At 39.9% G+C, this 17291-nt stretch overlaps 1 protein-coding gene across 2 annotated transcripts in view; it reads right to left on the bottom strand.

The window, feature by feature from the left end:
• Nucleotides 1-15204, bottom strand: part of TP53BP2 (tumor protein p53 binding protein 2) — a 76380-nt gene extending 61176 nt beyond the window's left edge. Inside the window, exon 1 of one of the 2 annotated variants that reach the window (XM_020982184.2) lies at nt 15115-15204. Coding sequence is in view for 1 of the 2 variants with exons in the window: in XM_078156297.1 (XP_078012423.1) it covers nt 6925-6951 (27 nt within the window). In the remaining variant the exon portion in view is untranslated. Of the gene's footprint in view, nt 1-6924; nt 7189-15114 lie in introns of those variants that run through there. The other variant, XM_078156297.1, reaches the window with a different exon arrangement.
• Between the last annotated feature and the right edge of the window lie 2087 nt (nt 15205-17291).

Raw genomic sequence — 17291 nt, 5'->3', positions numbered from 1 at the left:
CCCCCCAACACCTGGAATGTTCTCCCTCCTCATCTCTACCTATTGGCTTCCCAGGCTTCCTTCAAGTCCCAGCTAAAATCCTATCTTCTACAGGAAGCCTTTCCCAATTCCTCTTAAATTCTAGTGCTTTCCCTCTTTTAATTATTTCCCTATTCATCCTGTATATAGCTTGTTTGTCCATATTTGTTTGCTTGGTGCCTTCTCCATTAGATAGTGAATTCTTTGAGGACAGGAACCGTCTTTTGACTCTTTCTGTATTCCCAAAAGCACACAGTGGGCACTTAATAAATATTTATTGACTACTGACTGACTCCTCTGAATATTTATTACACATGCCTCTTTTTTTCATTGGCAAAAGTGGTGAAGAAAATAGTCACCAGCAGAATTTACAAGTTATTTATGATCCTGAGGTTCCTAACAAAGTGAATGGCTTTATTGTAAACATTGCATAACAGAAATCACACCACCAGGAGATAAGTTAATTTTTAAGACTTGTGAGTTAATCTTTGAGTTGTAGTCTGTTATAACAATAACTAGATGCTAGTTTTAAGTACTTTACGTTTCAATGATTTCTATTTGATTATAGAAAATAAATTTTTAAATTAATTTCAAATTCCCTGTTCCCAATTCTGACCATATTGAGTTTAAGATGTCTACTGAAGATCTGATGCAAGATACCCAAAAAGCAGTTGGAGATGTGAGTTTGGAGGTCAGCAGTGATTCAGAATTCTATGATAGTTATATGATCACTGCATGTCAAATCAAGAAACTTCTCAACTTTACAACGTGGACTGACTTCTAAGTTAAATAAATAAAATGCATCAAATGAGAATGCTGTGTTTTGCTTACTCTGAGATGACTTAGAAAACTGTCTTTGCTTTTCACTTAAGCTTCAAGTCTTGATTTAGGTAGAAATCAAATTCTGAATGCATTCTCAGAGCACCTACCCAAAGTCCTTGAGGCTTTCCTCTAGGTCTAGGCTATTTTACATTTCCTAAGTACCTGTGCAATATTGGGCTATCCATTTGTTACTGTTCGGCTCTCAAACAGCCCACTCTAAGTGACGATTTCTCTCACAGTAGCAACCAATGACACAAAAGTCTCAGCAATAGCTATCATATGCCTGTTCTTCACATCTATGCATATCCCTGTGCATCCTTTTCTCTTCTTCTTCTTCCCCTTTTTCTTCCTTTGCCATCTCTAAGATCTTGCATAGCTTTATAAAGAAACAACGGGACCTATTGCTGCTATATCTCAATACTTTCATCCATGTTGCAAATGTTATGAGATGAGGGAAAAATACAGTAACAATGGATAATTTTGCTTATAAAAGGTTCAAGATCACAAGATTTTGAGCCAAAAGGGACAGGGAACTTATAATGTTAGGTAGTCCAACAGTTTCATTTACAGATGAGGAAAATGAAGCTCAGGAGTCAAGTCACTTCCACAAGGGCACATAGCTACTAAGTGGCAGAGCCAATAACGTAACTTAGATACATCTATTCCAATTCCAGTGCTCTTTGCATTACCTCATTGAATCTTAGTATGAAGGATTAACAAATCATTCCTTATTACTCTAGCTCTGGAAAAAGAGTAACCACCTCTCTTCCTTTTCAATATTTTCAGAGGTGAGAAGTCTACTGGTTTGAATCTAATCAGGAGGAAGGGCTTTTTATCTACATCAGTTATATTCATACATGCAATGCTTTTAAATCACATTTATAATCAACATTATCTACCACCTGATTTACTGTAAAACTCAATAAATATTTTAGTTCAGAAAATAAGTCTCAAAGAACCACAGAATATATGCAAAAACATGTGAGGAATCATCATCTAAAAAGCACCGAACTACAATTATATAATCCTCTGCTAATCTACTCATCTTGACTAGTGGGGCAACATTGAAGTTACTTTGTTTTTTATTAAGATCTTAGCTGATGCTGTTCTACGATGCTTTAATTTATTATAGTGATGTGCTAATTTTCTGCACTTGTGCCCTAGGAGAATTCTGCAAAGACACAATTTTAAAAACTGAATAAGCAATCCCAAAATATGTATTCACTAGACAAAATGACCAAAATAAGCATTTTTTAAATGAAACCATCTTTCAGCTAAATTAACACTGTTAAACAAATCTTTCTGATAAGAATCATCCAAAAGCAGTATTTTTTGTGGGTATAAGAAATTATATGTAAGAAAACACCTGCCAATGGCCACAATCTCTAGCTCTATGAAACTTCTTATCCAGCATTATAAAAAAAAAGTCCAGCATTTCCATAATGCCCATTATCGAAGAATCTCCTGTGTTTTTAAGTATTATTTCTTTAATCATCTTAGCACCTCTTTAACTTGAATTACTTCTGCTCTCCAGAGTAAAGGACAGACATACTAGAGCATCTTTCCAGAGTGACCTAGCAGACTCCCTTCAACACAACAACCCTCAACCTCACCCCAAACACCCAACCCAGTCTTTCAAGGTCTCTCTTTTTCTTCATTCAAGCAGCATCTAAAAATCTCACCTCCTTCATGAAGGCTCCCCTGATTGACTAGAAAAGAAATTAGTTGTTCTCCATGTGCACAAGCAATTTTTACGACATCCACCATCTAACAAAATACACATAACTCCTTTACTGGTATGATACTTAATAGCAATTTCACTATGTGCCCAATTATCTATACTTCCATCTGTCAATGTCTTAAGATTAGGAAATCCTTGACCATAAAAAATGAATTCTAGGGCACATAAGATACAATCATTCCAAGACAAGTACTTAAATGATACTAAATTTGGCAAAGTATCAACAACAAAGAGCAAAAGTCTGGATTCTAAAATTCCTATTCCATGTTACCTTCCTCCTATTGTTTAGGAATTATTTATTACTTGGGAGACAAATTAGATGTGGTATTTAAAAAATATCCAGTATATGATGATATATGAATAATGGCATATAGCTATATACTATGGCTTATCAAAATTCTGTATCTTCCCCAGACCCTATCACACAGTTCTCTGCATCCAATCAAGCCATCGATGCTTGCTGAATTGTTTATTTTGAATTTCAACTAAAAGCAAGGCAAGAAATGAAGCACAAAGATTTTAAGAAAACTTCCCAAAAGTTATGAGACAATGGAATACACAAACAGGAAAAATTAAGGCATCTATCTCTGTGAGGCTTTAAAAAATAAGATGGACTCGCATTTCCCAATCTTTCTGCATGATATAAATAACGGTTCCACAAGAACACTTCAAGATAACTGCATTTTCCCTCAAATACTAAACTTAAAATTATGCATATAGTCGGTTGACAAGAAACAAAATCCAGGGTCTCACTAATTTATTTTACTATATTCTGGTAAACATTGAACAATTTTATGAACCAAAGTAAATTCTAGGTACTCAATAAAAATTTATGAAAAAAAATTTTTTAATATACAGGCATCAAAAATAGTTACATGTGACAACTTTTCTGTACAACATATGAAATGTATTTCTTTTGCTCCAAAATTTTCCCAAGTTGCAATGTTATATTATTCCCCTAGATCAGCATTTATGAATTCCATCAAGATAGTTAAATACATTAAGTATTTATACATGAAAGTATCAAATTACTCTGGCAAAATGCTCCTCTAACCATTTTTCAAGAATGTATTTCTAGAAGTAAGGCATGAATTTAAGTGACCTTTCAAGGTCCCTTCTAGAGATATTCTACTCTTTAATAACACAAGTTTAAATGTGATATATTTCAACACCATTACGCTTCTGCTTTACAAATCTGAGGATAAAACCTTTTTCACCCTCATTTCTTTAAAAAAAAATCACTCTCTGAGAGAGATGGTACCAAATACAGTGAAAACTAAAACTCACTTTGTTCTAATTACTATGACAGACATCACAATCCAACAAATGATAACAAGTTATCTGCAGATAAAAACGAGATTTGCACTTTTTTTTTTCAAAAGAAATGATTCAGGAGCAGCTAGGTGGCACAGTGGATAGAGCACCAGCCCTGGAGTCAGGAAGACCTGAGTTCAAATATGGCCTCAGACACTTGACAATTACTAGCTGTGTGACCCTGGGCAAGTCACTTAACCTCACTGCCTAGCCCAAAAAAATAAGGATTCATTTTACACAAAGTTTAACCTTTTGAGAATTATTTCTCAGCCTAAAAAGGGCTTGTCTTAGAATCTGAATAACCATATTGGTCTAAAATGGTAGGAACTTAGGATCTTATGGTTATGATATCTGCCATAAAATGCTACAGATGTGTTATTTAAAATTGTGAGAAATTTTGAAGATGCATAAATACAATGCTGCCTCTGAAGCACTGCAATATCCTGAATGAATTTCTGAATCAGATTAAATTATAAGTTTTAATTTTATTACCAAATATTTTAATTCCTTGAAAACATATACAGTACAATTAAAGAGTGCTGGATTTGGAACATGCGGACCTAAATTTGAATCCTGATTCTGCCAGGTATTATACTTCATGTGAACTTATGGGCCTCAGTTTCCTGATTTGTAAAATGAGGTCGGCCTAGTTAATTTTTAAGTTCCCTTCCAACTGGAAATCTATGATCCTACTTTATACACACATAAACTGTATCTCCCATTTAGTCAGAATGTTAAATTAACCAGGATACCCCCCCCACAGCATAACAATTTCAAAAATCTACTTATTACATTTCTCTCATCCCCTCCTAACCTCCAAAGATCAGAGATGTGTATCAAGATAGAATTATACGCAAGTCAGTGGAAGTGGAGAATTTCATCTACACCTCCAATTTTATACCAAAGTTCAGTCAACGGTTCACATCTACACACAAAACAGCTGCTATCACATTTCATGTAGGATTAAAATAAAAGTAGAAAATTCTAACTGATCGACTGCATTATACTTTTGAAAAAGGAATTTCATTTTTTCTTCCTCAAACCTGGACTCTGGGTCAGTTTCATGGTTCCTGTTTTGACATCCTTTAAATTACCTTAGCAGCCTATAAATTTCAATTTGCTGGTAGAATAATTTGCACTTTAGATTGCCAAAGGGGTTCATGACCCAAAAAAAGTTGTATAAATACTTATTTGTATTTCTAGGTTAGGTTCCCTGATAATAATAAAGATAAATTAAAATAAAATTTTACTTTGAAATTTCATTGTGCAAAATTTCAGCACCTAATGCTTCTTTCTTTTTGCTTTTCCTTTCCTCCGTTATCTTTTGGAGTTTGAGAATAATAAATGTGAAATGCCCAGACAGTTTATTCAAGGCATTCAAATTTGTTACCCACACTGAATTGTATTCTGGCTCTGGTAAATCTGTCTTTATAACCTGAGCAGACAGATGCCAAACCTGTTGTGTATGTGTCCATTCCTATAAACAACTTTCCTGGACTCCTAAAAGATAAGAAGTTTTATATTTGCAAATGGAAATGAAAGATCCTACCAAACACACCTACAATTAAAGAAGGAATGAAGGAAACAAGTATTTATGAAGTGCCTCCCATGTACCAGGCACTGTGCTAAGTGCTTTACAAATAATAACTCATTTGATATTACAAAGAATCTCAATTACAAAGAAAATTTTAAGTTTGTTCATATAACTGCCAATGAAGTTTAGTGACCTATAGGAAATCACCTTACTCTGCCAGGAAGGTAACTAAGTAACATTTTTTTGTTTTCTTTTTAATATATGTGATTAAAACTACAAAAATTTAAGGACACTATTTCACATGTTAGTATAAACATAGTAGAGACGCTATTTCAAAAATTACAGATAGAAATATCCCTACTCCAGGGAAACAAACCAGGCTGGCTAAGTGTTAACAATTGCATTCTATGATTTCAGGTTTACAAAGCCCCTTGGATACAGTTTCTCTTAACATTTGATCCTCACAATATCACAACCTCAACCATTATAATAAGAACTAGCTGGGTGCACTACCCTGGGCTAAATATAACTACAAGTTTCATAAATAAACAAGTGTACCGAAATATGCATCATTCATTGAAATAAACTTGATGACATTGCCATTAGGTGAAAAACACCCAACGTTTCAGAAGTGAAGGTTTCCCTTCCCCTGCATCCAGCACCCCAACTTCAAGCCTGTTGTACACCTTTTATGTATGGCTAGTAGTTACTTCAACTTGTTGATCTCTCAAACAAAAATCACTTGACTCCCAAAGACATTATTAATCAAAATGAACGAACATAGTTGAGAGGATTCATGAATATCCAAATTACCAACTGTAGAGCGGAAGGAGAAAGGTAGGAGTCATTATTAAAGGCTGAGATCTTTTGAAAGTGACTTTACCAAATTCAATTTTCAAGAAGAGATGAGTGTAGAGACAGCAATTGGATCCAAATTCTGCTTAAAAAACAGGGCAGAGGCCAAGTGCTCCTATTCAAGGACTCAGCAACTGAAAAGAACTAAATCAATACGCTACTATTGATCGAAAGGGGAAAGTTTTGAGTTTCAGCCAGTGCAACTCCTCAATAAGTTCCAGAGCTGGGCTCGTTCCCGTGGGGGGGGGAGGGAAGAAAAGTGCCGGAAAATAGTTGCAGAGCCCCCAAATTGCGATTCCTCCCTCTCCGTAATCTCAAAGCCTCCAGAGGCCTCAATCAAAGAGAAAGCCTGAGGGATGGAAGGTAAAGCAGTGAGGCGCCGACCACCCCCCGCCCCGCCGGCGAAAACAGGTAGGGTAGAGGCAGAAACAGGATCCGGAGCAGCTCCCAGGAATGGAGGAGAAAGGGGCAAGTATCGTCCGAGGCACCCCCGCTAGCTCCCCGCCGGGCGCCGTCCCAGAAACGGAACCCAGGCACGGACCCGCCGCCTCCCCGCCACCCCTCCCCACCCCCACCCCAAACACACCAGGAGCTCCCGCCCGCTTCCACTCTTCCGGACTCGCTCCGCACTCACACTCACCGGCATCATTTTGGATCCGAACCGCATCGAAGCGGGGAGCCGGGCTGGAGACCCCGCCCGGCGAGCGCGGGGACACGACCCCAGAGACCAGGACCGGGCCCGGGCCGGGGCCGGTGGGGCAGGGGAGGCCGGACCTGTTGCAAAGGGAGGCGGGGGGGTTCGGGCCGACAGCTGCGGCCACACGGAGCCCACCGCCCGAGAAAGGACGCCTCCGAGCCCCCGCGCCCACCCCCTCCCAAGTGGCAGCGCCCCCACGCCGCGGCTTTGTTTCCTCCGCGCCCCCGGCGGCTCCGGCTCCCACCTCCTCTCCAAAACCCACTAATCCCGGGGCCCGCCCCAGCTCCGGACACGCCCCCGCCCAGCCGCGCCGCTGGCCCCGCCCTACGTAAGGGGAGAGAAGGCGGGGCGGAAGAAGCAGCTCCTCGGGGAAGCCGAGGGGCCAATGGGATGGCGCGCGCCCCGCTCACCAGCCCTGAGCAGGAGAGGGAAACGACCCCGCTTTCAAGACAAAAGCACGCGGGCGAAGGCGCGCTCAGGAACTCTGGTGCGCGCGCGCGCCTCCGAGCGCAAGATGAAGGGAGGGGCAGAGGCAAGGAGGAGTGAGTGTGGAGCGAGACGACGGGCGCGCGCCCCAGGGGCCGGGAAGTGGTACGGGCGCGCGCAGGCTCACGTTTCCTTGGCTGAGCGCCCCGGCTGTGCGACTCCACGCCCTCCCTAAAGGCCGGGGGAGGGGGCGTGAGTGCTTCCGAAGCAGTCGGGAGCGGCTACCGCCATTTATTCGACCCCAAGAGGGACTTGGGACAAAATTAAAAGTGTTTTATTTCCCGGTGATTCCTGGGGAAGCTACACCTTCTCGGAGTGCCTAGGAAGCGGGACACCCTTGAATGGGGGCTCCCCTAGTCCAGGGAGGACCCCCCCCAACAGGCAAGCTCCAGTTGGGGGAAGGAGGGGCACACAAGACCCTAAGGGCCAGGGTGTCCTCGGAGACGCCTCCCCGAGCGGGAGAACCAGGAAAAGACCACAGTTCCTCTTAACATTCTTAAGCCGGGAGTGGGTTTCGAGTGTCCCCAGTTACTCCTCTGGGGACAGTTGGCCCCGTTTTCTCAAAGGCGTGTGTCCCATTTCCATGAATGATCTGTCTGGGAGCGGTGCCCCAACTTGGCTCCCTTCCCACCTGGGGAGTGCCACCGTGTTCCAGATAGGAACATTACACCCTGGTGGGAGGAACAGGCTAAGTCAATTACACAACTTAACTGACCTGAAGTACCAGGAGTACCTGCCTCGATCTCTCAAAAAAAGGAGACTTTTGTTTCTGCCTGGAACTGATTTGGAAAGCTCTCTCTGGAAAGGACCTACCTGGTTGTTCTCCGGGTTTGATTTTTCACTGCCCTAGGTGCTGGCAAATGCTTAACGCCCACAAAGCACTTTTGAGTTTAATCTCCATTATTAACATTTTCTCCATCACTTTCTCCTGTCTAGGCAAAGAACAATAAATTGAGCCCTGGTTTGTTTAGTTTGCCAGTTTCTGAGGTGTAAATTCTCATACTGAGCTGAGCTCTGTAAGCTGGTTCGAGCACGTCCCAGAGAAACCTTATTCTTAGTGTAGAAGAATTAATTCAGGCTTTCACTCGGGACTAAGTTTGATATTAAAGGAGATATTAAGCAAAAGTCTGGGTCTGCTCTGCAAAAATGAGATAGCGCTTTGTTATACTGCATAAGAACTTTTAATAGAGTCCACCTGTCATTCCAGGTTAGCTAGAAAAGAATCCCACCTCGACCATGTGCTAGTTGTGTGACCCTGGCCAAGTCACTTACCATCTCACCTTATCTGTGTAAAAAAAAATTTAAAGGAGAAATAATACTTTCAATCACTACCTTACAGGATTGTAAGGTATAAATGAGTTGTTACTACCAGTATTGTGCTGTGAAAGAGGGTCAGTATAGCATAGTGCATAAAGAGCCAGCCTCTGAGTCAGGAAGAGCTTTAATCTTATAGATGTAGTCATTTCTTCCAATTAGAAGCTATTTGGGTATTCCCCTCTCTCCTCTCAACTCTTTTCCACTACTTCCCATAAATTCACCATGGGAATCCATCCAAGCTACTGAGGACTTTCATCATGTACTCAGCATTTTGGGTATAGTTGTGGAGCACAAGGGCATAGACAACTGGCCTTAGAGCCAGGAAGAACTGGATTCAAGTCTGGCCTCTGACACACCAGCTGTGTAACAAGTTAATGCTCCAGGCAATCTTCTAAGAGTACAAGTTAGTAGAAGTAAGTTGATCCTCACTGGTATATGGAATTGTCTCATCCAGAAGTTCCCTGTCAAAAGTCCAGTCCTTACCCTTATGCTGGCATAAAGAAAAACTGCCAATCCATGTTTAACTAAAAGCATTCCAAAATGCACAGGTCTGACCAGGGGATTTCCCCATTTGAAAACCCTCAGTGAAAAAAACCCCATTGCCTAAAAAGCATAAAATATACAAACTCCCCAATATAGCTTTTACAATCCAGAGCCAATCTACTTCCTTTCAGATTATGACTTATTTCACATTATCCTCAGAATTGTATACTATTCTTCTTAACAGACATACTATATTCCAGTCATATTGCATTATCTGTACCTTGATCTTAGTCTGTCACCTCCTGCCTTCTACACATTTGCACAGGCTGGCCTCTATGCCTGGAATTCTTCCTTCCTGCTGTTAAGATCCTTCTCATCCTTCAGTTCATGTTGGAACTCAACAATGAAACTTTCCCTGAGACCCCAAGAGAAGTTTCCCTAACCGAAAATGTTCTTTCTACCCCCTCCTCCAATTTTCCTAGAGCTTTTTGTTTGACTCTCTTCACACACACTTAGGGCATACCTCTCTAGATAGATAGATAGATAGATGAATGGATGGATGGATAGATAGTAGATAGTCTATATCAAAATAGATGTGTGTGTATCCTCTCTACCCTCCCAGGCTCAGTCCTCATCTCTCCAAATGACTCCCAAATCTACATATCCAGACTCCATTTCTCTCCTGAACACTAGTTCCCCATCATCAACTGCCTTTTGGACACTTTTCTCCTGTATGTCCAATATTGTTCAGTTGTTTCAGTCATGTCCAACTCTCTGTGACCCATTTGGGGCTTTCTTGGCAAAAACACTAGAGTGGTTTGTCATTTTCTTCTCCAGCTCATTTTACAGATAAGGAACTAAGGCAAACAAGGTTAAGTGACTTGCCCAAGGTCACATAGCTAGTAAGTATCTGAGGCCAAATTTGAACTCAGGATGATTTGTCTTCCTGACTTCAGGCACAGCATTCTATCCACTACACCACCTTGCTGCCATATGTCTAATAGGTATCCCCAAATTAGCATCCCCCAATAGAACTCATCGTCTTCTGTTCTCCTCACCCCTGAACTTGCCTTTCTTATTGCAGTTTCTTTATAATCAGCCCTAAACTGTTTCTTAACCAGCGCTCCTTAAACTGTGGGGTCTCAAGTTTAAGAAGCACTGAAGGGGTTTCAAGTGGAAAGAGTTTAAGAAGCCCTGCAAAACTACTCTCTTCTATTATCAATACCCCCCCAGATTTACAGCTTTGGAATCATCCATGACTCTTCCCTCTTTTTCAAACATCATATCCATTATATACTAACATATATTGTAAACTGTCTAATGTATATACCAAGTAAATACATTATATGTGTATATATGTGTGTGTATATACATATATGCATATGTGTATATATGTATGTATGTAGATTGACTTTTCTCAGTTCTCATCCTTCTTGATATCTCTAGCATTTGACACTGTTGACTATGCTCTTCTCTTCAATCCTCTTTACTCTCCGATTTTCATGACACTGCTCTCATTTGGTCCCCCCATTCATGCCTAGCTGACCACTCCTCAGGCTCTTTTGCTGGATCATTATTTCATACCCAATATTTGTGTGTATACTCTAAGACTCTGCCCTGGGCCCTGCTGTTTTCTCTCTACAGTCTCTCATTTGATGATTTCATCAATTCCCACCTCTATGCAAATGACTACCAAATCTACACATCTAGACATAATCACCCTCCGGAGCTCTAGTCCCTCACTGCTAACATCTTTTGGACACTTCAAGATATGTCGTATAGACATATCAGATTCAACATGTACAAAACAGAACTTAGTAACTTTTCCCCAAAACCCACCACTCTTCTAAACTTCCCTATTATTGTTGAGGGCATCATTATCCATCCAGTTACCCATTTTCAAAACCTTGGTTTAATCCTCTACTCCTCACTCTACATACCCAGTCAGTTGCCACCTACTGTCCTTTCAACCTTTCTCACATATAACCCCCTCCTCTTTCCACTCACACAGGCACCACCATATTTAAACTATCATGGCTGCTCTCCTTGTCTGTTTCAATTGCCTCCTGATTGGTCTCTCTGCTTCAGTCTCTTTCTACTCTAGTTTATTCTCTCATACAGCTGCCAAATGATTTTCCGACCATGCAGATCTGACCATGACACCTCCTACTCAAACTCCAGTGGCTCCTTATAACTTCTAGAGTAAAATATAAACCCTGTCATAGAAAATTCTTAAGAATTGGGCCTCATTCAGCCTTTCCAGATTTATTACATATTACTCTCCTCTATGCACTCTACAACCTAGTCAAATTAGCCTTCCTGGTATTTCTCACACACAGCCCTCCATTTCTTTGTCTTTGCAGTGGGTATCCCCAGTGTCTAAGATGCAATCCATCCTCACCTCTGCATGCTGGAACCCTGGTTTAAGACTCAGCCCAAGTGCCACCTTCTGCATGAGTCCTTTCCTGGTATCCCCAGATGCTAGTGACTCCCTCCTCAAGGTTACTTTGAACTTCTTTTGTATTGTATTTGTTTTCTACTTAAGACTGGAAGTCTACTTCACTCTAATTGAACACAGAAGGCTGAGACTTCTCAATTGAGATTAAATCAAAACATAAACTGGGTGTAAACACAAGAAGGGGCAGCTAGGTGCTACAGAGGATTAGAGTGCTGGCCTGGGAGTCAGGAGGACATTGTTCAAATCCAGACTCGAGATACTTATTAGCTGTGTAATCCTGACAAAGTCACTTAACCATGCTTGCCTCTGTTTCCTCATCTGTAAAATGAGTTGGAGAAGGAAATGGCAAACCACTTCTGTATCTCTGCCAAGAAAACAATGTGGTCACAAAGAGTTGGATACTAAACAATAACAAAACACAAAAAGTATTTTGGGATTGCTTTGATAAAACAGTCCACAATCAGTCATTCCAGTAACAAGCAGCCCAGGGTTGGACTAGCTTTATCCAAACCCCTGAAAGAGAATGGCTTGGGTGGGGAGTGAGGAGAGGAGGGAGAAGTTCACACACGCATATACACCATTGATTATAGAAAGAGGTTTCAAACTTCAAAAGGTGAGAATATTTGGGACTATCCATCTGCAAATATAAAAGTGTCCTCAAAATAGCAGTGGCTGACGGTAGCACTGCATTGGGAGCTGAGAGTCACAGAAGCAAATTTTCCCTGAGGAAAGAACTTTAGGAGTCTACAAGGAACCTAGTAGAAAGCTACACCATACCTAGGGGGAACTTCATGAAAACTCTGTAAGGGAAGGGTGGAAAGACTTCCAGCAACTTGGAGCGAATATTTATTGTTTTCTTACATGTGTTCTCTAACCTTGAACCCACTTTCACCTGAATTCTGTGAGAGACCATCTCCCCAGTTTGGCAGGAAGACAAGGAGAAAGTGTTTTATAACAACTGTTCTTCCTATACCACCTTAGTAAATATCCATTTCTTAAAAAAACAAAAACAAAAAACCCTAAGTCTGACTAACTAGTATCAATTGATAATGAATAGGGAACACACTGGTTGGGTCTTATAAGTGATAATATTAGAAACCCCCCCACCCAGTCCCACCCACTCATCCCCATCCCAGTCCATAAGGGTTATTCCTAAAACCCTGAGGGGAGTAGTTAGCCAGAAACGCTCTTGGAACCCAATCTATTTGTCTGAGTGTAGATTGAGAAAGTAAGCATTCTCCTTTATTAGAACATAAGATCCTTGAGGGCAGGGACTTTCACTTTAATTTCCCTACAAACACACAGCATTTAGCACCAATGCTTACATATAGTCAGTGCTTAATAAATGCTTGCTATTGATTATCCAGGCAATTGCTAAGTCTTACTGATTTTACCTATACAATATTTCTTGCATCTGTCACCTTCTCTACAATCCTAACACCTCTACCCAGTTCAGTCCCTTGTGATCATTTGACTGGATGCCTTCAATAACCAGCCTCTCCACTCCCTCCACTCTCTGATCCATCTTCCTAACAGCTTACAAACTGACATTCCTAAAATATAGATCTGACTATGTCATCTTTTCCCCCAACCTACCCTTAACCCTGAATAAAAATATTCAATAGCTCCATATTGGCTCCAGGCTAAAACACAAAAAATTCTCAGCCTAGCATATAATCCCTACACAAACCCTATACGGTCTGGCTTCCACTAATCTTTCCAAACTTATTTAATATTATTTCCCATCACACATTCTACTTTTGAAATAGGCCTGTTATTTCCTACTTCTGGGCCTTGGCACAAATGGTTGCTATTTCTGAAATATATTCCCTCCTTATATCTAAATGGAAGAATTCTAGGTTCCTTCTGAGTATCATCCAGGTACCAGTCCTACACAAGACTTTAATTGATCCCTCCATTTATCAGTTATCATTTCTCTCTCCCTCTCAATTTATTACCTTGTATACTTTGGCATATACTTCATATTTGCTTATTTGTGTATATGTTGTACCCCTTCCTTCCAAAAGAATATAAATTAGTTGAGGACAAGAACAGTTTCATTTTTTATCTCTGTAACCTCAATCCCCAACACAATGGCATGCACATAGCAGTGCTTAATAATTCTTCAATAAATTGAGGGTACCACCAACTTTCCAGTCATCCAGGTTCATAACCTTGATATAATTCATGACTCTTCACTTTGTGAAGATTGTCAGATGTCTATAAAAGCACATTACAAAGCTAAAAGAAGTATGTAACTGTCAGTCACATTATCTCACTAGCCAATCAATTGCTAAACCACAAAGTCTCAGTGCTACCACCCTAGTTTAGTCTATTATCACCACTCACTCAGGCTGTGGTAATAGTGTCCTAATTGATCTCCTTTCGTTTAGACTATCACCTCTCCCACAACAGCCGCCAAAATAATCTGCTTAAAGCACAAGTCTGACCATATCACCATATCAAAAATTTTCTTGGAATTACTACTTTCTTCTAAGATAAAATATAAACTCCTTAGCCTACCATTTAAGAACCTCTACAATTTATATCATACCTACCTTTCTAGCTTTGTTTTATATGAATCCCATTTATGCACTTTACATATACAGGACAAAGTGAATTACTAGCAGTTCCTCAAACTTTACACTATCTCCCACTACTATATATTTACACTAGTGTAATAGGATGTTAAGTTTGGTGACCCTCACACATAGACTACATAGGCACTAAGTGTGTATGTTTGTCAACAACAACACTAAACTCTGTCCCTCATTATTTTATTCATTCTCATACCAGATTCTAAGGCAAACAGGATATATTCTGTTATTTCCTTATAAAATGTGAAAACTGTGACATCTCTATCAGTAATTAGCTCTCATCCCCTACCCTAGTTTATTAAATAAAGTGGAGAAACTTCTTTTCCCATAGACTTTTCTCGCTCTCTCCCCACGTATGTGTGTATGTATGTGTGTGTATATATATATATGTATATATATGTGTGTGTGTGTGCATGTGTGTATGTGTTCTATGTGTGTATTTATATATTCTATAGATTAATATGTTCTATGTATGTTTATATATTATTTTATATGTTCTATGTGTGTTTGCATATTCTTTATATGTTCTATGTATAGAGTTATATAGTCTACATATTCTCTCTATATGTTCTACATATAGATTTGTATAATCTATATATACTATATATTATCTCTGTATATATAACACATGTATGTACATATACATGTATGTATACCTATATGTACACACACATACATGCATATAGACATATAAACCCCAATATCCTAGGTTTAAAACATCAAGGTTACTAACTTCCTAATTATCTAATGTATTGACAATGTAACAAGAAATAAAGAGAAATAATGTCTCACCTGTGAAAAAGTCACCACTAAGCATCACTGCTTCTGCTGATCTCCTTAAGTCTGGAAGTCCAGTCCCACCATTCAGCTTGCTCAGGATAGCAGCCCAAATCCAAGAATTCTCTTTATAATGTTTCACAGCAAGATGAGAATTAAATGCAGTCTCTCAGGAAAACAATTCTCTTAGTTCTTTCTCTGTCTTTACACAGTCTTTCTCCAGCCACCACAGTTGACTTTCCAGTATGACAATTAAGCTGCCAGTTTTCTCAAGATTCATTCCCTCTTTAAAATAGCAGTTAAACTGTAGCTTCCCAAGATTCCATTGCTTCTTAAAGACATAGTAACAAGAGTCTTCATGAGAGAAGCTGTTGAAGCTGATGTTAAAATAGGTATTCCCTATGCTTAGAATGTACCTTTGCCTCTCATCTATCTGAGTCAGCACACTTATCTTTTTTCAAGACTCAGCTCAGGTGCCACCTCTTCCATGAAGCTTTCCCTGATCCTCCTTAGGAGTTAAATTTACCTTATGTTTTACGTATGTGAGGGATGTTACCAAGGCTCTGGATGTACCAGGTGCATGCCTCCATCTCTGGACTGCATTCCCACAGGATTTAAGGGCAAAGAGCTTACTACTTCCTTGGGGAGGCTCTGAAAAGTGGTTTCTCCAGAAGTATGTTTCAGGGTTCCACATCTTGTCTACATCATTTAGATTCTAGTTAATAGGCATACTTCTTGCAAAAACTTATAGGAGAAAATTAAAAAGCCAAGAAGCACAAAATTTAAAGGAAGAAAAAGGGGGAAGAAGGAAACAGAGGAAAAATGTCTCTAGAAGTTAGAAGCTCCAAGGGCATTATTCATCATCCTGGCAAGGTTTATAAACAGTAAGGTTTTCTCCAGCACTCTTGCTGATGCTAGACTATGCAGCATGGATGCTCCAACACTGTTGAAAGCACCAAGGCTTTCCCCCATGTTTACCATGACTTTGATCTTGCTCCACATGTGCTCCAATAGCCATTTGAGACCTCACCCCTTCTGCACAGGAAGCATCAGCAGCCAAATCCTGAAGACTCAGCAGTTCAATGCTGATGGACAACCAATGAACAGCCAAGACAAAAAGATTCAGCACCTTTTGTAGTTATCTGATGAGTAAGTTGTTAAACCATTGCTTCTTGCTTCCTGAGGTTAGATGCTGGGCTGATAGCCAAGACATGGGGCCAAAAGTCGGGTTTGATTCAATCACCTTATACCATCTGGGCTTTGGGTAACAGGTGATAAGAATATTTTCTGTTAATTCATTTTCTTGATATGTCCCTTACATTTTTATTATAAGTAAATTATCCCTCTTTGCATTGCTATGATGTAATTAATATGGTTTGACTGATCTTGGGAGGAATCAAAGGGGAAATAGGGGCTTAGAGCAGTGATTTTGGGTGTGGGTGTATATATGTATGTGTGTAAATTGACTTATGTTTTTCCTTAATGTTTTATTGATGCTTTTTGTTAAAAAAAAAAAGTATATTATTCTTCACACATGGAGCCCTCCCTTTTTAACAAAGAGTAACAAAGAAAGAGTTAAGCAAGACCAACCTTACATGTAATATCTGAAGTAGTCATTTGAGTATATAATAATTCTAATGTGATCCTAAAGAGAAGGTACTATGCCCTCTCCCTTCTCTACTAAAACGATCCTTCTACAAACTTGGTGGCATGGTTCAGCCCTGAGGAAGCCTGGCCCATGATGGAAGAAGTAAGGGGTTTTTTTTCCTTACTCTTCAGCTTTTTATACCCCAATCCCAGAGCCCCAGAGAAAATTACTTGTAGCTTACATTTGCTGCATATATACATTCTTCTCCCCTAAAGGGTAAGCATACACAAGTTTTCGGTGTGCAATATAAACCAGGTATGGGACATATATTTATTTCCTCCGCACATAAAGACTTGCAAGGTTTCATTGACAGAGTTAAAACTGGATACAGTAAGTTATAACTATGGCAATAGCTCTCTTAGCAGGTTGATACATGATGCAGTTTGTAAGACTAATGAACAGGTATTTTACTTTTCACTTCAGCTCTGTGCTGTCCAAACAGTTCCCTCCAGGTCTATGTCTTCTGGCAAGACAAGCCAATCTGGGGGTTCAGATCCTCCTATATACACCTTTGTGTATTCAGCGAACACTCAATCAATAAGCA

The sequence above is a fragment of the Phascolarctos cinereus genome, unplaced genomic scaffold (genome assembly GCF_003287225.1).
Source record: "Phascolarctos cinereus isolate Bilbo 61053 unplaced genomic scaffold, phaCin_HiC Scaffold_5;HRSCAF=322, whole genome shotgun sequence".
Lineage (NCBI taxonomy): Eukaryota > Metazoa > Chordata > Mammalia > Diprotodontia > Phascolarctidae > Phascolarctos > Phascolarctos cinereus.
This window is presented reverse-complemented; position numbering and strand designations above follow the sequence as displayed.